Source organism: Watersipora subatra, chromosome 3 (assembly GCF_963576615.1).
Source record: "Watersipora subatra chromosome 3, tzWatSuba1.1, whole genome shotgun sequence".
Classification (NCBI taxonomy): Eukaryota; Metazoa; Bryozoa; class Gymnolaemata; order Cheilostomatida; family Watersiporidae; genus Watersipora; species Watersipora subatra.
The window spans coordinates 9445952-9469909 of NC_088710.1; the positions used below are offsets into that span (position 1 = coordinate 9445952).

Here is a 23958-nt window from a genome sequence, read left to right on the forward strand (position 1 = left end):
AAGAGCAAATTGTTAGACTTATTGCAGGTTGCATTTCCAAGAAGTGGACAGTGTGTTATTGAACAATACATGAGACCTTCAAGTCATTGGCATATACACCTGAGACATAGACCATAAAAATGGAGCCCTGTTACATCAACATTTACTGACAACTGTGGTCTATAATTTCCAGGATTTTACTTATGGGCTAAAACTTGTTCCGACGAACAAATGGCTTTTCTTTGCAGCTCTAAAAAATGTTGTTTGGCCATTAAGCTGGGCGGCACTATTTTTGTTACATTTTAAGTAAGTTGCAACAGGTAATTATTACACTCTAATTGGACATTTGAAAATGTTAAGGTTTTTAGTTGGCTATTTAGATGTCAAAAAGAATTAAACTCCATTTGGTTGCTTTTGTTTTTCGTGAGAGTTCGAGAAGGGCGGTATATATTTACTAGCTGTGCTACCTGGCGTTGCCCGGGTATTAAAAATCAGCTTATAAAGGAGGTAATGAGAGTTGCCTGCCACTTGCTATTAGCCTGGCCAATGGAAAATATGAGTAAGTTTACTAATAAGAACTACCGCTTCTAATGATGTTACGCTATAACTTTGCGTCGTGACGGAAAGCGGTAGTGTATTTGCTCCCATATACCAACATATACATGTATATCGCTTGAAGATCACATCAACCTTGTGTGGTTGAATTGGTAAGGCAGTCAGACTGGTGAACAGGACGGTCTGAGATCGAATCTTCTGTGCTATGGATTTTTTTTCTAAGATTTTAATAACTATAGCTGGAATGACACACATACGACAAACTTTGAGAAATATATATACAGATTTAATATTTTCCAATGTACTTATGTTTGATATTTGATATATATTTCATATTTTTATGTCATCACTGTTGTCACGTAGTATATGATACGTATTATTGAGCCAACCCATAAACATCAATGGCAAATATTTTCATGAGAAAGAAATTGTAGTGGAAGCTTGTAGTTGAATGATTTATGTAAGTTATTAGTGCCAAAGCCGACTTTAAGACTAAAAAAATCAGCAGTTATGATTGATTATAACACATTGCATCAGGATCACAGCTATTTCTGATCAGAATAGAATCACTGCTTTTTATTTGTGGCAAAAAGTCTGAGTGCAGTCTGCTATATTTGGAGATGCAAAACAATTCTACATCCAATTGGCAATGTGGGTTACTGTAATAATGTGAACTTGATGCTTTTCAGGCCATGCGCATATCATCAAGAGTAGAAAACTCCTTAGATATAAGCTGAGGCATGCTTACAGCTTGTCACAGAGCTTGCAAAATTTAAAACATCCTAAATTTAAATTAGTTAAATCACTGATTTCGTTGTAAATAAAATGAACAAATTGCATTTTAACCTAGCGGTCTTCCTTTGATGATACTCGCTTTTATCAAAAGCAACATCAGAAAGTAATAGCTTCATTAAACTGCTGTTTTTATTAAAAATAAGAAACAAGATAATAGTAATAATAACGGTATAAAAGTAAAATGATTGAGTAAGTGTTGTAAATACAAAAAAAAACTGAATTACTACAAATTCAGAGTCAATTATAAAGAAGATAATTCGTTAAAGTAAATAAAAGTAAAATGTGCCAAACTATTTATTTTAGCATATTCTACGCTTTAAGGAAGAAAAAGATTTACGTATGGCATCTCTGAATCTCAGATTCATAAATGCGTACACTATAGGATTTGTAACATGGTTTAAAAAATAAAAATGCCAAACAAACTGCCGATAGTCATTTCTTCCACAAACATTTGTGTATCTGTTCTCAGAGTCGTCTTCACATGTTCCAAGAAACATCATAAATATCAGTGGAGCATAAGCAATTACAAAAAATATCGTTACCAAAAATAGGGTCAAGGCCGTGTGTAAATGCGGTAGGCGTTTCTTTTTTCTTGTTGTAATCGGTCTTGGTCTGGTTTGAAGAGGTGATGTTTTTGCTTTAGGAATCTGTGGTAAGTCGGTGGAAAAAGTGGCGTGATCTACTGACACCTTACCATTATGAGTGGGCGGGGATTGTCTCCACTTGAGCATTTTCTTATACAAACTGTAAACCTTAAAGAAGATGAGGGAGTAAATACTCGTAAAAGCAATGACCATAATAAGAAACGATATAATCAGGCTCTGCCACAGATGATACCATACTTCTATCGACATTATCTTGGTAGTAGGCAGACATTTCAGCGTGTTGCATCTTATTTCACCTTGACAATACCACTGTACAAGCTGAGGATCAATAGGTGTGTAGACTGAAAAGGAGAAAGCTTGAGGTACGGCAAAAATTAGACAAACAAGCGCTACAAAACATATGACCATTTTTGCACGGAAACGAGTGACGACATGTCTCTTGACAAGGAAGATGAGGAGAAATCTGTCGATAGCCATAGAGAGCAGAATCGACCCTGAGAGCGGAATAGATATGAGATAGATAAGCTTCCCTAACTTGCAGAAAAACTCTGATCCATGATGTTCGTCGAATAGCTCGTAAAGCCAGATAGGCATAGGAATGGCGCACACGAGAAAGTCCACTACGGCCAATGATATTATAAAGACAGACGTTGTTGTCTGCTTTATATATTTGGCAAACATTACTATAGTCAGAAGGTTTCCAATGACGCCAAAAAGACAAAGAATCGCGAAGAAGGTGAAGCCTCCCCATACCCATCCTGATTCAGACATGTCACTGAAGTCAATCTGTTCTGAGTACTCTCTTATACTCTGAGAAACCATCCCGCACAGAAGTTCCTCATGACTCGATGAGCATTGCGCAAGTTCTTGCAAGTTGTCAGTAGGGCCTCCAATACTGGTGTTAGTTCGGTTTAGTCCTCCTTGTCTTAGCCAATTAAAGGTTGTGGAAGGAAGTTCCTCCATCACTTCTACAATAAATTATCCAATCAAGTGAACTCGTGATACAGCAAATATTATGATTATATAGAAATGATTTTGAGTAAACAACTTGATTTTGCAGTAATATTTACTATAGTAAGATCTGTGTCTGTTGGAAAAAAATATTGCATTGTACAGGATTTGAACCGGTGACAATAGGTTTCACCTGCGCCAATCATTCCCCTTAATTGTTTTAGAATTATTAGGCATTAAACTTATTCTCTGCGCTTTATTGGAACTCCTGGCAATCTCTGACAGCACACCTGACTGCCAGAGTACTAGTATGTAATAATAAGCCGATGTTCATGTCAAAGACAGGTGATTGACTTTAGATCCATTTTCATATTTTATTAAATAGGAAATGCATTATTGCTTTTCCACTATTTATTCCTGAAATTCCCCTAGATCATTTTTCATGAACTCTACTAGTTTAACAGGTGTGTTACTATTATGGTTCAACCAATGAGGGCTTTAGTACCATGATGTTGCTAAGATTTTCATCACTACTGTGTCTGCCAGTACAAATGCCCTTACCTCACCTTTGCAAGCTTCCAATAGTCAGCCAAGTTATTATTAAAATTTAAATAATACCAAAAATTGTAAATCTATTTTTAGTTAACTAGCCTAAAATATATTTTTATTATGTAAAACTAGTACCCTAGCAGTCCTTTGTACCGTGAGAAATCGTCAGGTGTAATAACTACATGAATTATTCTTCAAGACGGCAACATGGCTGCGTGGTGCAGCGGTTGGTATGCCGGTCCACGAAGCCGAATATTCGAGTTTGCTTCTCATGGGAGAAAATTTTAATTCCTGACGCTCAATGTAGCTTTGGAAAGATGGACAGACGGACGGACAGACAGACATACAGACGGACGGCAGACACAGCTTTTATAATAGTAAAGATTGCTAGCAAGGCTGTTGTATGGAAATACAGCCAGCTTTTTTAATGTATGACATGGCAAATGATATGCTAAGGGAGACGCCTCCTAATTTAGTTGGAATAAATAGTTACCTAATGAACTTGGTAAACCCTTTTGTTGAACTTATTTAAAAATCAGTAAAAAGAGTAAAAACTGGTTATCCTAACAGAGCATGATGATTAGATTTATCATAAAATATTTTCAGCACGTAAATAGTATGAACTTTGCTATTCAAAGTTTTTGTGCTATTTTAATAAATTATTATGAACACGGTTAACTATTTTTATCATACGAAGGATATGTGTTTTCTCTTATTAAAAAATTTACAATCATACCTACATAAACACTTCCAGCAGTAAATACCAACTAGTTGGAGGAGAGTACATTGTTCAGAACCGCAAAGATCTTTAGATGAGTTCTGAAACTTCCTGGTTTCTGACAAAAAACTGTTTTGAGTTATGTTACCGCCCCAATTTAGATCAGTTGAATGAATATACTTTTTTAAATTTATAACTAAACATAATCAAACTTTTTAGGTAATTGTTGGAACGGACTAGCGAATAATCTCATTAAAGCTTCAAGCATCTATTTTGAGACAGCTTTTACAGGTCGATGATAAAGGAAATTTTATCCTTACGCTTTATACTCAACTGAAAGTGATGAGACACTATGGCTGGTAATATTAATTACGCGCTAAGGCTTACCGAATTGTCTAAACAAAATAATTTCCTTTCTCACTTTGACACCTCTAAGCAAAATAACTAGCGGTAGATAATTGCCATTTTTGTGCTCAAATTCTTACCAATTTTCTTGCTGCGTTGTTGAAATAAGTAAATCCCTCTTTTCCTGGGTTAAGAGGAATCAACCAAATAAACCTTTTGTATTGAGGCCAAGTCATTTATACAATAGAATATATTATTGGGGTTCATTCAACCAATCACAAAGCAGTCGAAATAAATTAGGATTAGATATTTTACACGTGACTGAGAGGGAGCCAAGTTTATTCGCTCAAGTGCGAGTACATGAATAATGAGGTACTGCCAAGTATACGCGTCTCTCTATATACCGGCAAAAGACGATCCATTGCGCTATGTCGCTAGTACTTCTCGAGTGCAGCTGTGAAAAATCAAAGAAATATTGCTTAAAACTTTATGAATCACTAGCAGACAGTCGGCGTTAATTTTTTAAACATATTAATATAATGCTAAAACTTTTCTAATCTGGTGTAAAAGAATTTTTGTAACAACAAACCTTAGCTGTGTCTAAACTTTTTAATAAATTTCACATAGTGAACAAAGTGAATAGTGAATAACATTCATTTATCCTGTATAATGCTGATATATCATCTGTGAATGGTTTCACATCTCCGAACATCCCCAAACCTGTTTCAATCATTTATAGAAAACTAAAAAATGATAAAAACTAGCCGCAAACATGACAATTTCACGGTTGTGTGTTCTTTATTCAGCTATCGCTGTTCAACACAAACAATTGACAGCTCAGGTTAGCTTTCAGTTAAGAAATTAACAAAGCTGAAAGAAACCGATGTCAGTTTTTCCTCAATTTACATTTTCTATCTTTGCTGCCTCCTTCCGTGCCAGAGGTGCTGAAATAGACCAGATTAAATGAGCGGTTATTTGCGAGGCCCTAATGAAACCCGAGGCAATGCGCAAGGAGATAGAGGTTAGGCTAAGAGATTACCATAAGTTTTAACAGCTCCGGCCCCATAAGTGCACATACCAGAGTGGATTTGTATTGTACTTCTTCTTAAGTTAAGCTGCCTTCAATTCACGTTACAGCCCTATTTTTATGTACTAGATATAGACGCCCTTTTCGCCCATTTTAAAGCAAGTCGGAAAACGAGGATGGTCAAAAAGAGGCAGCTTCAACAAGCAACAGCCGCGGCAGCAATGGTGCCTGATGAGAATGGGAGAAAAAAACTAGAGGATTCAAACTTTTATAAGGGAAGCAGTATGCTGATTGGTCCAGCTTTTGGGCCAACCAAAAACTTAGGCTATCTCAGGGTTGCTTTGCTATAGTATTACTGACACGATTAATGTTGACCTATAAAGATACTTACACAGTATGTAGATGCAGAAAAGAGGTCAGGCTTGAGCTGAACACAAGCAAATATGGTAGATCAAGTTTGCTGCGGGCTTCACATCATGTTCTCAAATTATTATTTTCATTATTATTGTACTTGCTATTACACTGGTTATTTTCAAACTGTTTAGCAGTGCTGGTGACTACAGTAGTCCTAAAACTAGATAATGACTATATAGCTCATTAGTTATGGAGTCATTATCTCCTCGAATATGTTAACAATTAATAATAACATTCAAATGTGCACAACACGTAAGGAGCTGAACTTATTGACAATGTTCGACTAATTTCTATCAAAGTTAAAGGACAGGAAAGAGAATTCCGCCATTTATTAAGGCTGTTATAATTATTGATAGATTTCTACCATTACATGTCATTCATTATTAATTGTTTTCGATAAGTGGTGCTCTTTTGTTACTATAACAGACTAGTACATTGATAGAGCATGTTTTTCTAGCCCTAGTAGTTGTCCCTGTAGTCTTAATAGACCTGTAAATCCTGATAGGTGACCAGCGCAGGTGTTTTTGTGTGTCACTGACAATAGATCTTTTTTTTCTTTTCGCTAAAATGTTATATTATTGTTATACATACTGCGCATCTATCATTATTTTGGATTCTAAACACCATCCCAAACATCATCTTGGATTCTCGTTAATGCCTCCTACCCATCATCCACAACAATATATAAGTTATGTACAAAAAATAAATGAATAACTGACGACATGGTTATTGGAAATTATCTCCCCTGAAATGTGACTCTACCTAGCCAGTGCTCAAACCATTCCCACTTGTCAACACCGACTGATAGCCTGAGATGTATCCAATCCATGAATGAGTGATGAGTCAAGTTTTTGAAATAGCCACCGCAGTTGCTATTCACTTTTTTGGCTGTTAAGGATTATCAGGTTGTTTCGTGGCTGTAAGACAAAGCTAATCTCAGCAGAGTCATGCAATGCAGACGGTAAATGATGACTCACAATAAGCTTGCTGCTGTCGAGAAATGAAACAGAGATAAATTGATGAGCTCATCTCTACCAGCAGCTCTGAAACAGATGCCAAGACTGAATTCTGTAGCCAGCAGAGGGGTTTGAGTAGCAGGCTTCTATAACGTCTGTCACAGCTATCATCGATGGCATCAATTCAACATGCAATTTTGTAACCTAGAACTTCACATTAGAATAGAGCTGCAAATCTCTTAGTGACGACCTCACCTCATATCGGTAGCCTCACAGTTATTTCAAAAAGTTATCTATACCTACACGCAGCTCTGCCAGTCGAGCCAGTACACTACCAGTGCAATACATGTATGTGATCTTGAAATAAGACCTAGCATTTCCAACATCTGATCCGGCTCTTTTCTGTGTTAAATTTAGACTAAAGGTCTGGCCAAACGTAACGAATTATTCGTTCAATCTGACCGAATTCACGAGTTTCACAGAATTCACAGATTTATTCGGCAGAATATCACAGAATTGTCTGAGCTGTGCATGCACACCGAATTCGTCAACGAAACGCTTTTAATTGGCTAACCAATTTTTTTTAGCAAGCATGATTCTAGCAGCTTTGACAAGTGGTATAGTCCAAGACACGTACGACGACACACAATAAAAGTATCAGCGCGATATGACCTGATACATACGATGCAACTGCCTATATGCGCTAGAGATAGCGACTGTTTCTGCGACGGAGCTTTTGCTGCATAAAAAGAAATTATTATTATTGAAAAAGAAACAATTTATAGCTTCTAAAACATCCAACAGTAAATACTGGATACACGATGAGAAGTTTCTGCTATGGTGAACCAACGAAAGAGAACCAACAATAGCGCATATAGGCAGTTGCATCGTATGTATCAGGTCATATCGCGCTGATACTTTTATTGTGTGTCGTCGTACGTGTCTTGGGCTATACCAATTGTCAAAGCTGCTAGAATCGTGCTTGCTAAAAAAAATTGGTTAGTTAATTAAAAGCATTTTGTTGACGAATTCGATGTGCATGCACAGCTCAGACAATTCCGTGATATTCGGCCAAATAAATCTGTGAACTCTGTGAAATTCGTGAATTCGGTCAGATTGAACGAATAATTCGTTACGTGTGGCCGGACCTTTACTCTGCTACAGGAAGTTAGATAGGGTTTGATTACTATAGCCTGCAGCAAGGTAAGAAATAACCAACCACTTGTACAATCGAGATGGATACTAAATCAGCAGTGCAGTAGGTGTAATTACACAGCAATACACTATTTTGTCTGCTTATACTAGCGTAGGCCTACTGTGATTACACACATGCCAGCTGAGAAATGTTTTCTAGAAGGTTTTGCCCATCTAGGGCGCACCAGTAGGACACTCCATACTAACAATATGGTGGTGCATGCCATTGATTTTTGGTTTAGACAGCAGCTTTGTCAATGGCAACATGCCAGTTTTTGTTTGAAAATACGAAAGGAAAAATCAGACTTTCAGTACACCCAATAAATATTGAAAATAATGATGCCATGTTACTATGAATAGAAAACCAAGGCATTTGACTACAATTATTTTATAAAACTATTTTTGCAAATAACTAGGTTATTTGCAAAAATAGCTTTCATATTAGTTTAAAAAATAGTTTCAAGGCATGCAAATAACTAACTTATTTGCATGCCTTGAAACTTCTTTGCTTCTTGCGTTCAGGAAGATTTTCTAATTTGCGGCATGACCATGATTTTTGAAGTGGTGTTCCTTACAAAGACCAAAATCCTTTACTATAATAAGAACCACATCTGTCTGTCTGCCCAAAGCCACAGTTACAGGTTTGGAAAAAAGTTACTCGCAATGGGATTCAAACTCACACCATTCAACTTTGTACACGATCACTGTAACCCTTGTGACATTCGACCAGTGTTTAGGATTTCAGAAGGGTTAAGCAAATAGCTATTCGCTGCGCTTATTCAGCAGTTGACAAACTCTGACAGCACGCTAGACTGTCATATACTAGTATCTCATAATAAACTCAAATTTCCAACTTCCCATGGTCAAATTTAGCAGGGAAAGAATAGCTTATAGCAATAGACTCCTATTATTCATGATTCATATTCTCAATTGTGTTTTTATCGGTTGTTAACAATTGAATTCTTTTACACTATTTGCTTTAGAATAACAAATATAGTTATAAGAATATAAAAAGCTGAATGAGTCATGGCTGTCAACTCCTAGTTAGTAAGGTGTGTCCGTGTAAAGTAAAGGAAGTTGCATCCATTATTAACACACTTGAAAAACAAACGATGAGTGGCAAAGGCAGATTGGGATGGAGAGAAATGCTGATTGACACGAATTATGCGTGTAGTAATCTTCACCTGGGATGAAAATGGCACCTGACTTAAAGTTTCGACACAACTGATTGCAAAACGCTCAAGGCCTGTTTTCCGTAAAAAAGGAAACGATTTAACTTACACACGATATAGTACAACATTTTAAATTAGCAATACATTTCTCAACAACCTAGAAATAGCCATCGCAGATTCGGTTTTTAAGATTTGAATAAATTAACGAAACCGTCTTGTTAAAAACTGCAGAGATTTTCTTTGAGATTACTTGAGATTAGCATCTAATCCACAAAACTGCTAATTAGTTTCCAGAACCTCAAGTAATTTGCATTGCTAAACAAATTATAAGAGCTAGGCTAATGAGTTCATATATTGATGCAATACCAATAGCATGTGATCATAGCAAGACACATTCATCGATTCCTTTATACATAATGTACAGAAAATAAGAAAAATGCTATATTGTTATTTTACAATGCAGAGATGAAGACAACCAATTCTGCGCCATCAGCTTGTCACCTTTGGAACGGATTCTGGCATCGTCGTTGACTTTTGTCCTTCATTCTTCATGGAGCGTACCATGCTCTGGTTGATGAGAAAAATGAACCGCAGGCATGAGATCTGTAAAGAGAACCATAGCATGATGACCTTGAAAATCTACCTGAGCTACGAAGGTCATTAATATCTTAGCACAACATTCTGTAATGGAAAACTACAAGCCATTTATTAGTTTGTCATCGGTTAATTACATGTACTGGTCAAAAGCACTGCAAATGGGTCTAGACTGGGATCCTTCAAACACCTGCCCTGACATGGACATATTCTATTTGCAAATTCGCTTTCCTAATAAGCTACTTGCAGGCGCTAAAACAGAATTTGTGAATTTGTGTGATTTGTAAGGAACCACATACAAGTAGCATCTGAGTGATTCAAGTAACTATTGTACACGGCCTAGTAAATATACTACGCTGATATCAAGGGCTCCATAGACTATATGGCCTAGTAAATATACTATGCTGATAACAAGGGCACCATAGATTATATGACCTAGTAAATATACTACGCTGATATCAAGGGCTCCATAGACTATATGACCTAGTAAATATACTATGCTGATATCAAGGGCTCCATAGACTATATGACCTAGTAAATATACTATGCTGATATCAAGGGCTCCATAGACTATATGACCTAGTAAATATACTATACTGATATTAAGGGCTCCATAGACTATATGACCTAGAAAATATACTATGCTGATATCAAGGGCTCCATAGACTATATGACCTAGAAAATATACTACGCTGATATCAAGGGCTCCATAGACTATATGACCTAGTAAATATACTATGCTGATATCAAGGGCTCCATAGACTATATGACCTAGTAAATATACTATACTGATATCAAGGGCTCCATAGACTATATGACCTAGAAAATATACTATGCTGATATCAAGGGCTCCATAGACTATATGACCTAGAAAATATACTACGCTGATATCAAGGGCTCCATAGACTATATGACCTAGTAAATATACTATGCTGATATCAAGGGCTCCATAGACTATATGACCTAGAAAATATACTACGCTGATATCAAGGGCTCCATAGACTATATGACCTAGTAAATATACTATGCTGATATCAAGGGCTCCACAGATTATATGACCTAGTAAATATACTATGCTGATATCAAGGGTTCCATAGAGTATTCATTAGCATTGGTCGTCTGAAGAAAACAATTATTAACCCAAAATATTTCTTGGCAGATCCTAGCCCAAACTACGACATTACCAACACTAAATCAGGTTATAATATTCATGACAAATTTTAATTCGCTTTTCAACGCAATGTCATCATGACAATTTAAACTCTTCCTTACTATTATATTAAGAGCCGTGTCGGCCCGTTTTTCCATCTGGAACCATAGTTGCATGTTTAAAAAAAACATCATGCAGAATTCGAACACGCGACATTTGGTTTGGTGGAACAACACTATAACACCTGCACCAATCAACCACTTCTCCCACAATTTGGAATAATTGTGTTGAAGTTTATTACATCTGATGATCCCTGAGGCAGGAGTGCCAGAGTACTAGTAACAATAATGATAATAGCAATAATAATAACAATAATAATGTAGTTATTGAGAAACTCGACATATCACTTCTACATACCTAAATTCTGACTATATCAGCCGTATTGACATATTAGTATGAAAACCTTGTATAATTGTCGGTTTCCAGATGAAGGCTTGCCCATGACAGAGACTTTTTGTATTGTACGTATGATGTGTAGCCTCCTATTACCATCTCACCACTTTAAAAATTGAATTAATTTAAAAACAAAACATTAAAAGCGTACGAGTGAAGTTTCGAGTTTTAAAAATTCAAACAGGTCGCTGCCATTTTAAAAGGGCTTTTACTGTAAACTAATCTACTGTGATGAACAAGAGACCAAATTGTGATAAGTTTTTAAGAATAGTGAACATAAGTGAACATCCATGGCTAAGTGATAAATAACATAAATGAGAGGAAACGTTAAAATTAAGTCGGATACATAGTACAGCGGTGAGCCAAACAAACTGCACCCCTTTGTTGGAAGACTAAAATGTTCATTTTCAGCATTATTGTTCCTTGCGATTTAGTCAATAGCCATAAATTATATATCAAATTGATCCTCATTTTGTCCTAAGTTCAAATATGTTAACCAAACAGCTGTTAAAATATGTTTTTGAATGATTATGATCAGTCATATACATGTATATGACTTAAAGTGAGCAAATAAAAATGTGTGTTGGTGTGATCATATCTGTACAGATTGTTAACTTGAGCCATTGAAAGATGAAATGTTCAGAATTTAACCTACATAGTCATTCAAAAGCATAATTGTCAGCTGTTTGGTTCGGATATATGAAATCAGGGTAAAATGAAGATTAATTTTATATATAATTTATGGTTATTGACTAAATTCACAAGGAATAACAATGCTGTAAATGAGAGCTTTAGTTTTTCAACAAAAGGGTCCAGTTTATTTCCGACACCACTGTAGCTTGAAAGAGTATTTTATGAAATTTACGTTAGAAAAGAGTAGGTCTCAATGGTCAAACTCTAGTCAAGATCTTACTCAAGTTCTGCAGCCATTAGACCGCTAACACGTTGCATTATCTTCAAGTTAGAAGAAAAGCTATATTTTTTTTACAAAAAATGACAACACATGTGACGTTGATTAGATATTTGCGATTCAGAAAATTCCAACCGACCAGGAAATGCTGAGAAGGTCAACAGACTTGCCTAACCAAAGCTTCAAATGAACATAAATGACAGATCTGAGCCTAGACACTGATTATTATCGCTGTGGTAAACTGTTTCTTTTAGCAGAAGAAATTGTTTGTTTTTTCTTTAAAGGTTGACTCGCAACAAAATTTACATTACAGTTATTTGATATCAAAAGATTCACCATGTCTTACTCTGTTGTGTTGTAGGTGCAAAATATGTGGGAATGTGATTACAAGCTCTTAAAATTTAAAAAACGAACAGTTAATCGCATCCACACGAGACCGCCGTAGTTTGGATTCTCTTTCTAAAACGGCTCAAATGGAACGTAGTAGCTACAAGATGGTTTCTGTTTACACTTTCATGCAACCTCATTCGTCGAAATATTTTCACAAATATACTTCATGCATTCAATAAAACCATGTCTATTGTTCTTACGCGTTTATTTTATCGTTATTGTAATGCTGCCACTTTTAGCATTGAGATCTTATAACTTACAATAAAAATTTGTTTAATTTTTTAACCTTACCTCGAAAGAGTACATATCATTGTCGGATAATCATGGCGAACCTGTTGGTCACTTGTGATAATCGAAAAGTGCTGCAGAAATTATTCGCGAAGTATTGGGTCACATGATCAGATTACGACTTGACGATTAGATCAAGCCGAAACAAAACTGTAACGTAGCGAGCATTTATATTTGACACAGGGTCTTCGGTAAAACTCGAAGTGTTTGTCATAAACTAGTGCTACGATAAGTTTTATATTGAGCTTTTTATTGGCCTTTCAATTCATGTGAGAACATCATGTGACAAGACAATAACCAAATGTAATGACTACGTCAGAGAAATACACAGATTCCAATCTACAGCGGCTTTTCGTTTTTGAGCTTTTAAGAGCTTGTAATCACATTTCCACATATTTGGCACCTACTACACAACAGAATAAGACATGGTGAATCTTTTGATACCAAATAAATGTAATGTGAATTTTGTTGCAAGTCAACTTTTAACCTAAAACTTGTTCACTCCATCCGAGATGATACAACTGTATTTATACTGGATAAAAATAATTTATCATGGCTTCCGATTATATGATACAGCACCCTGGCAGCTCGGTGTATCACAAGAGATTGTAGGATGTGTCAATAAAGCACAGAGAATAAGTGTGTATATAATAATTCAAAAATCATGGAAGGTAAATGATAAGTGCAGGTGGTAGTGTGCCAGGTGGTAGTGTGCCAGGTGGCACAGCTAAATGTTGTGAGTTCAAACCCCAAATGATGTAATCTTGTTTCCCAACCTACAACTGTAGCTTTGGGCAAACGGACACGGCTCTCACTACGATGAACATTCCTGTTACTGTTGAGAAGAATTTTTTCGTGCGAGACACATGTATAAAACTTTCACGGCTAAATACGTCTGCCAATCCTACTGCTAGTTCACTAATTGACTTTCATGTTGGTGAATATTATTTATGTTCCATTATACATATGTTAGGATGATGCAACATCAATTTCAAGGGTCCGTAGGCAGTAATTTGTAACTTGAATGAATTGATGCTTTATTAAGCCGAAGGTACTGAAGTTGTGGTGGCAATAAACCATAGGTTGTGGGTAACAGTCTGGCAGCAAAAGGGTTAATAATAACTGTGATGTTCACATCAATCAAGCTTATGAAGGGATTAAGATAAATCGCAACCTTTGATTAGGAACAGCAATCACGAGTGGCCCTGCTGCTATAGGCTGGATCTAGGTTTCAGCTTGCTTTAACCAGTGAAATGGAGTTTTTTTACAGCAATAAATTTAGTCTTCAAAAGAACATAATCATAAAATATAGCCTTAAAATGCTACAAATGATATATAGATTGCTTATGATTATCATACAACCAATCATCTGTTACTTGGGCGCACTGCAAAAAAAATGAGTTACTATAATATTTATTGCCGGTATTTGTATTATCTTTTTAATAGCGATTCAGTTTCTATTGTACAGATGACCGTAAGATAGACAAAAAGAACAAGCTGCAATCTGTCTGAGTATCGAATGTCAATGTCAGGAAATTCTCTGGTAGTGGATTTCATCGGATTAAACCATCAAATTCCTTTCGCAACGAGAGATAATCAGGGTGCCATGTTTGTCTAGGAACAATGCAGATTAACATGACATTACATCGAAAAGCATATAACAGGGTTTTAATATCTAGCATTGGCTTAGGTTTCCAGGAGAATGTTGATATCCCAATATTTTTAAAAACAAATTTGTATCTATTACTGAGGAATTAATTAATACATTTATACCTATGGTCTGGGAGGGCTGTAAGAATGTCATACTGTGATACCATCAAATAATCGTCCAATGTAAACTAAAACACTCAGATCTGTAGGCATAAAACTTGGTTCTCTGCACTTGACTTCTTATCATGACGAAACATCCTCCAGCAAAATGAGAAATTGTCGCGCATAAACAGCATCTACCTTGTGACACGCTGATGTATCAACTGCGAATGGTTTCACAGCTCTAACCATCACCCAACCTCCTCCTTTCATTTATTCAAACCTGAGGGACCAGCGAAAATTTCGAGGTTGCGTGCTTTTAGTTTAGTTACCGCTCTTCAACACAGGTAATTGACAACTAATGTTAGTCTAAAAACAAAAACCATTAATAAAGCCAAGAGAAACCCATGCTGGAATCTGTCCATTTTTAATTTTTATCTTCCTGCTTTCTTGGTTCATCCATATCGAGGGTAAACAATTAAGGAAATACACTCAAAATAATGTGTTTTTTTAAATAAAGAAATCGCTAAGAAGACTCTTCAAGCGTTTTTGAACAAAAAAAAAATTGGAACGTAGTTGTTTGTGAAGAAGGTTAATTAAATTTGGGTGAAACTATAGAGAGCCTTTGTATCTGTGATATCATAATTTATTCCTATCAGATTACTGAAGAGTGTGACACACTGTGAACTACCACACAAACACACTAGTACCCTAGCAGTCTGGTGAGCAGTGTGTGATCATCAGGTGGATAGATAAAGCAAAGAGAATAAGTATCAATCGTTTGGTTATTCAATTATTCTGAAAAACCTGAAGGCGGGTGATTGGCGGCTGATGTTACGGTGTTGATGTACCAAGCTAAACATTACCAGTTCAAATCTTGCTTATAACCGTGGCTGAAGCCTATGACAACAGCAAACGCATGCTATCATATTTACATCTAAAGGGTAATAATATTACCAGAGATTTTGTACAAGCGGCTAAGTATACAAGCATTTAAACCATAACTGTCACGAACAACTTTTATCATATTTACTAGGTAAACCAGACACACTGATTCCGATTTTGTACTCAAAATAAAAATTAGTCCACTAACTTTCAGAGTAATGAAGGCTTTTTTACAGCGTTTTAATATCGGTCTCGAAAACAACACGATCCGGCATAACAAGCTCCGCCCATAAATACGTGACGTAACCTAGCTTTTTAGGAACAGAAGTTACGTAGGGATGTTTAGACCGATTTAGACTAATAGAGATGGGTGTTTTAAAATCCATTAATATCTAAATTCAGCCTTAAAAATAATATCAGTCTTTTCTGAAAGGTAGATAAGCTATTTAGCATTGCATATTTAAAAAAGCGCGATAAAACCGCTAGCTTGTGATAAAACCGCACTTTTTGAGCTCATTTTTCTCGGCGTTCAGCCCATTTAAACGTCATGTAACAAGCTACGAGCAATTTTAAATAGTTTATATACCTTTCATAAAAAACTGAAATTATTTTACAGGCTGGATTTAGATAACGATGGGTTTTAAGACACCAATCTCTATTATTCTAAATCGGACTAAACATTCCTAACTTCTGTTCCTGAAAAAGCTAGGTTCCGTCACATATTTATGGGCAGAGCTTGTAATGCCGATTGTGTTGTTTTCGAAACGGATATTGAAATGCTTTAAAAAAGCCCAAATGACTTTGAAGGTTAGTGGACTAATCTTTATTTTGAGTACACAATCGGAATCAGCGTGTCTGATTTACCTAATAAATACGATAAAAGTTGTTCATGACAGTTATGGTTTAACAAAATGGAACAAATTGAAAGAGCTTCAATTATGTAAGCGATCCTTCAAGAACTGAAGGCTTAGCAGTGGCCCCCCACTTCTGTGCCTAGAATTTTTTTTCAGTTCACAGCTCTCACACAATAGATTAATGATTTCATGACAACATCTCAGCAGTGTTCCAACACAACAAACTTTCAACAGAAGTAAAAAAACCTCAAGAGTCACAGCTGAGACCAACAGCATAATGGATCACATTGCCCGCAAGAGCAGCGCCAGAAATAATGAGATGCGAAAAATTTAAAATCAGTTGTTAATTATTTCATCTGGTAAATATTTGATGAACATAATCACGGGAAAGTAATTGTTATGCCTGTTTCAACAGCTAAGCATCCTGATGTATGACATGAGAATTGTGGTCTAACAAAGAGAGCCTCGCATACTCGGAGCCAATAATAACAGTAACATAATGATTAATGTTCCTGCTGTCAGATTGCTCAATATGAACCGTACCGTCATAGCACTGATAGTTGTAAGGCCTGGGTAATATTGATCCAGGATTATCTAAGACTGGTCCCAGCAAGCTATGAGATGTCTGAGAATCATTTGGACGCCAACTCAATTGAGGTGTCAGAGCATGGCTCCAGGTATATGCATTCAATCTCAAAAAATTGACTCCGAGTTTAGAAGAAATTAAAGGACTGCACACCACAATCTTTATTATAATAAAAGTTGCGTTCGTGTGTCTGAAAACACGCCAAAAGGTTAGAAAAAGATTGCTTTCAACAGGATTTGAACTCGTGGCTTTCAGCTTGGTAGACTGACAATCTAGCACTACACCACATGGCTGACTGTCACATTTCGGGATCATTGTGCAGTTATCTATCCCACCTGATGATCTCTCACTCACGGTCTAATAGACTGCCAGGGTACTGGTATCAGTAATTGGATGGAAGAAGAAATATCCAGATATCACCATAAAATACGTAACAAAATTATATTTGAATACCTACTCAGAATAGAGTTTTGCAAAAAATGATATAGAAATAAATAATACACAATATATTGTTAAAGACAAAAAAAATCTCTAAGAAACAGTAATACAGTCACTCTATCAGTATTAGTGGAATATGGTTCACGGTTTAATCAAGTTCGCTCAGAGTGCCGTAAAAAATCTTTCTGTAACCTGTCTGACAATACTGTACTACCATAACCCATGTCATAGGATGAGAAAGAACATTGTAATCCACATGAGAGCCTCAATTTTCTTGGATAGACAACAACTTCCTAACACATCTGAGTTCTCAAATCATATTTTATGAGCTTTGTATTGAAAAAAAGTTAGCAATTAGTCAGGTCTAGCAATACATAAAACCAATTAAATTGGAGAGAGGAGCAGAGGGCTTAAAATATGCGATGTGTGTGGTTTATCTTGGTAGATGAAGAGAGCAAAGACATACAAATAAGCATTGGCAATGCTCCAAAGCACTGATTACAGGTGGGTGGAACCCGTAACTAGACAATAGACCTACGAAAGCTCTCCTAAGATAATCTCTGTTCCCATAGGTGATAATACAAAGAAATTATTCGCAATCTCTCTGCTATGCGATGGATTATGAAGCAATTAAATATTTACAGGAGACAAAGAGAATGCATGTCATTGCTCGGTCATGCCGGACTCTGCAACAGGTAGCCCCGTGATAGTGTCATATGGAATGCTCCCTTGATAGTAAAAGAGGGCAAGCGATTAGCTCACAGGTTTTTCTTCTGAACATGCGGATTGGTAGCAAGAGCAGTGTAATTCAAGTGCAAAGATCTGAGGCTTTTATCGCGACCTTGACACATCTTCATCGTAGTTACTGGGGTAGCATCCTGTCAGAGTCTAGTACTGAGATAGTAGCTGTCAGCATTCTAGTTACTATGAATATTGTCTGCCATAATAGGCATTTTCATAGATTCTAATACATTTTCATGCAAACACGTGTAATTCTTTGTTCGTTTTTGCAAACTTGACCAACACAAAAACAATCCATCAATTTCCGGAAAAATCACAGCTGTGTTAAAGGATAAACGAGATATTCTTATTGACAGCCAGTTTTTGTTTGACAAAACAAAAAAATTATCTATTCTAACACCTGCAATAAAAAACTATCTACACGCATCTGTTTATGATTGATACAAATGTTCCTTTTATTGAAACATTAATGTCAGGGTATGGCACCAGACAAAAAAGGTAATATTTACTTTCAATTATGAGCATCTTCCTGCAGCTATTCTCCAGAAAATCAGTCAACACCAACCAGAATACAGATAAATGTTTTATGGTTTTCAATTTGACCTATAGCTAATAATTCCACGTGTGAATTGATATTTAATACTTGTATATATAATTTTGTACCCATCGTTGTTTTTGTGTTACCATTGTTACAAGAGTCTTTTACATTGATATCTACATGGTCACAGGCCCGTATTCCCTGGGGCGGTTGGCCGGCTGAGCCACCCCAACTTCTTAGGAATTTTCCACGGCTAAGTACAATCAAACTCGGATAACTCGCCCTCAGATAAAAGGTAACATTTTATGTAACATCTCGAACACGGGGTTAACTCGAACGGATTTACTTAGTTCGTTCCCACGCAATGAAAAATTGCTTCAGATAACTCGACCTCAACATCATTTACTCGAACAGTTATTTGCCCAACGGCTATGGAGACAGTTTTTATCGCTGTAGATTATCACTTTATCCCAAGCCATAGAGACAACCATCAACTTTTAGTAGTTTTTAGGCGTCATTATTATCACCAGCGGCAAGTTATTCTTGCTAACGACCTTTATAAAGGTTTGCAAAAGGTCAAGTTTTACCAAACATCCGCTTGACCATGTCCCATCGAAAGCGTGGAAATCTCCGAATTAACTTGAAATAGAATCGGCAAAATTGATCCTTGTTAAAACGCTCAGAAGAAAAAGATGTCTTTTTTCTGAGCGCTTTATCTGCGGTCAAGTTTTGCCTATTTAAATCTAAAAATGTCCCTGCAGTCACATCACCTAAAACCAAACAAATTTCGAAAAATAGGAAAATGTTGATACTTTCCGATAAAATTTTTTAAAACTTCACATGAGAGGCACTACATGAGAGAAACCTGTTGGGGGCTTACACCGCCCCTCCACACCCTCGGGTGCTCATAACTAGTCGCCTAACATTAGCCGCCCCAAACTTGGAGCCAGTGAATACAGGCCTGCATGGTCATATCTTGATTGTTACATAATGTATAATGCTAACTACACCATGCTTGGTTGCTAGATAAGTTGCATTATAAAGCCAAATGCTTGACATTGTTAAAAAAGGAATTTGTGGCGTTTGATAATAGCATATTGAATACATGTTGGTAACCCTCATGTTAATTGGAGCTAATTACAATTGGTGAACCTGTATGATAAAATTTAAACCACATCAAACAAGAGCTAGTGAGAGCTTGTCAATGACTCATATAGTACAGATACAGACAGAAGCAGCTAGCAGGTGTTCAACTATGCACCTGACCAATGTTCAGACACACCCACTTGGAGGATGTCACTGAGAACCGGTACTCCAATTATCTGTAAACAGCCGTGTAGAAAAATATTGTAACTTTATATTATTATGCGTGGGAAATTTTAAAGAAAATTAGCGTTTTCCTCTCTCTCTTGATCACACAATTATGCGAGCAACATGTTAATGAAGTTCCTCTTTCAAAAGAATAATTTAGAAATACCCCGTGTTACTGTAGTTTCCTATGCAACAGCATGCACAGAAAATGCTCATGCATCCATTATACGAGTATATCAGCCAGCCTATGTTCTGCACATTTCAAGTGAACCCTGCCTGACAAAAAAGGGGGGGGGGGTTGGCCTTCAGTCACAGGCATTGTATGTTAGTAAAACACGGGCTAGAAACTTAGCTTGGATGTAAGCCTCAGTCTGATTGGTCAACTGAGGATTAGGAAATTTAGCCAATCTTAACTATAAGAGCCATGTCTGTCCGTTACCATGGGTGGATGTTGGGGAAAAGATTGCATCACCCACGATTCAAACTCAGACATTCAGCTTACCACCCAGACACACTATCATCTGTGCCACCCGACCACCTTGCCGTCTTTAGGAATAATTGTGTAGTTACTTATTACACATGGCTACATCTTACGGCCCGCCAGACTGCTAAGGTACTAGTTATTCTTAGAAACTCTTTGCCTCCCTGAGTAAAAATATTCTACAGACATATAAAGGACTAGATATCTCCCGCACACTTTTTTCATCACAAAAATGATTATGCGTAACACAAAGGTATCCTTATTAACATATTAGCAGGTGAAACTCATACATACATGCACTAGACAAGAGATACTAATAAAACAGAAAATAAATAAACCTTTAATATTTAAGGCAGCATAAAATAGGCAGCGATATTTGCAATAGAGATATCACAGATGTGGATACATCTATTAATTAATACCACTCTGAAGCAGCGTTTGTCATAGTTATTATTATTACTTGGCAAGTTGCAACAGAGTAAAGGCCTGTACACGCTATCGCCCAAATCGACGATTGGCTGTGTGATTGACCGCAACGATGGACTGCTATGACATCATTTTGCGATGGCCGGCCAACGTAATCGTTGCTAGCGACGATGCGATGGACTTTCAACATGTTGAACTTTGACACTGATGATTGCAACTGAGGAAGCTGAGCTGCTGTCGAGGCTGGAGCCTAAAGGTGCCAAGTGGGCCTGTAAGGTATGCAGCAAGGGAGAAGTTTTTGTTCAAAGTAATCCCCAGCTAGATAATATCGAGAAAAGTTTGGATGAAATCAAGTCCTTGGTTATTGGTAGTCTTGAACCTCAAGTTGAGGCTATAAAAAAAACATATGCAGCAGCAGTACAAGATATCGAAAGGAACACAAAAGTTCTTGTTAGTGCTGCAAAACAAACACTTGTGAAAAATGAAAACGAACAGAAAGAAGCTAGAGACAAAAACCTGATTCTTTTTGGACTCCAAGAGTTCAACACCAAACAGGAAACTGTTGAAGAAATAAACAAGCTCTTTTCAGAATGTCATCTCTCAAAAGTAATTGAAAAGAAGAACATGTATAGGCTAGGTAGGATAAGTGAAGAATCTGACTTGAAAGATAAGAAACCAAGACCTATCAAAATATGCACAGAGTCTAGGGAAGACAAATGGGAAATAGTGAGAAGAATCAACAGCTTTAAGAAGGGGGGTATTTTTGCAAAGCTAGATATGTCGAAAGAGGAAAGAGAGGAGGATTTTCAGTTATACCAGACGTTAAAGAAAATCAGAGCAGAAAATTCTACAAATCGTTACAAAATAATCAAAAAAAAAATAGTGAAAGTAGACCAATAAGCCTTCTTTTAGCAAACGCAAGGTCAGTGAAGGGTAAACTGAATGAAATAGAAGTTTTAGCATCGGAATATGATATACTATGCATTACAGAGACACATATTGATTCGTCTTTCAATAATGAAATGATTTTGAGCTCATCGCAAAAGTGTATTTATAGATGTGATCGAGATTGCCATGGCGGAGGAGTTATGATTGCCCTTTCACCATGTATTAATCACCACCAGATCCACTTAGAGGGTACATATTTTCCAATAGAAGTGGTTTGTGTAAAAATAGAATGCGTTGATAGTGGCCTAGATTTGATAATTTTGTGCCTTTACATCCCACCATCTTTTATCAGACAAACAATTGATCCACTTGACGATCTACTGGGACAAGTAGTGTCAAGATTTCCTAAATCTACTATATTTGTTTCAGGCGATTTTAACTTGCCTGACATAGACTGGATTATAGGTCAAGTTCGTTCTGGATCTCACAACAAAACACTTCACAAATCTTTTTTGAGCAGTCTGCTATCCCATCACCTGACCCAACTCGTGACTGAGCCTACACACCAACTTGGCAATACACTCGACCTAATCCTTACTAATAATGACAGCCTTTTTACAGATTTGAATGTGATCAATCCTGGACTAAGTGACCATTACATGGTAGGCATAAATATAAAAACCAGGGATTTTAGGCCAAATAGTAAGCATAATGATTCTTTTAAAATATACGCTAAGGCAAATTTTGAAGCTATCACTCTGGCTCTAGAGAAAACACTTTCTAAAGTGTCAAGCGCTATTCAAAATGAAGAAAACATAAACACAACATGGCAAATCTTTGAAACGGACTTGAAAGAAGCAGTCAGTAACTATGTACCTAAATGCACAAAAAAGATCAGAAACAAAGACGAGCCCGTATGGTTTAATGATTCTGCCAGGAAGTGTGTAAGATCGCAAAGAAAATTGTATGATAAATTCAAGAAAAGTGGCCTGGACACAGACCTACAACAGTACAAACAGGCTAGGCGCCAAAACAAAAAGCTCTTTAGGAAAATGGAATATGACCACTATGATAGAATATTATTCAAACCACTGAGTTTGGGAGATAGCAAGCCTTTCTATTCATTTTATAGAAGGAAGAGTGGGAAGAGCTGCCATGGCTCTGTTATTTTTAAGGGTAAATCAGCTTTTGAGACTTCAGAGATTTTTAACAAGTATTTTCAGAGTGTTTTTTCTGGGAGCAGTTCATACTCAGACCCGCTTTGGGCTGAAGGGAACTGTCCGATTACAATTACTAGTGAGGGGGTGAGGAAATTGTTAATTGGTCTGAAGACCGGAAAGGCCCCAGGCCCTGACCAGCTGAGGAAAGAGGACCTCAGTCTTGATGTGGTGGTCACTAGTCAGATTTTAGCTCTTATCTTTCAACATTCTCTTAATACTGGCCAGCTGCCTGATATCTGGAAGGCGGCAAACGTAGTACCAATTTTTAAAAAAGGCTCGAGAGACAGCCCCAGTAATTTTAGACCAGTTTCACTTACATGTATTGCATGCAAACTTTTAGAACATATAGTACTAAGCAATATTAATCAGCATCTTAATGTGACGCTCAACCCAAACCAACATGGATTTAGACAGGGTCTCTCATGCACTACCCAACTTGTCACAACAGTAGATGACATTATGAAAATGGTGGATGGAAATGACTCGGTACACGCTGCAGTGTTGGATTTTTCGAAAGCTTTCGATCGAGTACCTCACGGTCTCTTAATTGAAAAGCTGTTATTTATTGGTATTGACTCAGCAGTAGTTAGATGGATAGCACATTTTTTGGCAGACCGAATGCAGAGAGTGGTTGTGGAGGGAGCAACGTCTGGTTCTCTTGCAGTAACTTCTGGTGTTCCTCAGGGTTCCGTGCTGGGGCCCTCTCTTTTTCTAGTTTACATTAATGACATTTGTAGCATTATAAAGACATCCACAATAAGACTTTTTGCGGACGATGCCCTTCTTTATTGCCCGG

At 36.8% G+C, this 23958-nt stretch overlaps 2 protein-coding genes across 3 annotated transcripts in view; both read right to left on the reverse strand.

Annotated features, from left to right (window-relative positions):
• Window positions 1–1443: 1443 nt before the first annotated feature.
• LOC137391163 (beta-1 adrenergic receptor-like) lies at window positions 1444–4696 on the reverse strand. The gene is made up of 2 exons (XM_068077536.1): window positions 4638–4696; window positions 1444–2902 (listed from the first exon to the last, which is right to left on the reverse strand). The coding sequence occupies exon 2, from the start codon at window positions 2895–2897 to the stop codon at window positions 1629–1631; it is 1269 nt and encodes a 422-aa protein (XP_067933637.1). The 5' UTR covers window positions 2898–2902; window positions 4638–4696; the 3' UTR covers window positions 1444–1628.
• Window positions 4697–9600: 4904 nt separating this feature from the next.
• LOC137389880 (microspherule protein 1-like) overlaps window positions 9601–23958 on the reverse strand; it is a 36161-nt gene continuing 21803 nt past the window's right edge. For both annotated transcript variants that reach the window (XM_068076033.1, XM_068076034.1), the window contains exon 12: window positions 9601–9863. In XM_068076033.1, the coding sequence (XP_067932134.1) occupies window positions 9750–9863 (114 nt within the window). In that variant the 3' untranslated portion in view covers window positions 9601–9749. The remainder of the gene's footprint in view (window positions 9864–23958) is intronic.

Bases quoted from the DNA above. Each gene is read 5' to 3' on its own strand.
- LOC137391163 (XM_068077536.1), bottom strand. From the start codon at position 2,897: ATGGAGGAACTTCCTTCCACAACCTTTAATTGGCTAAGACAAGGAGGA.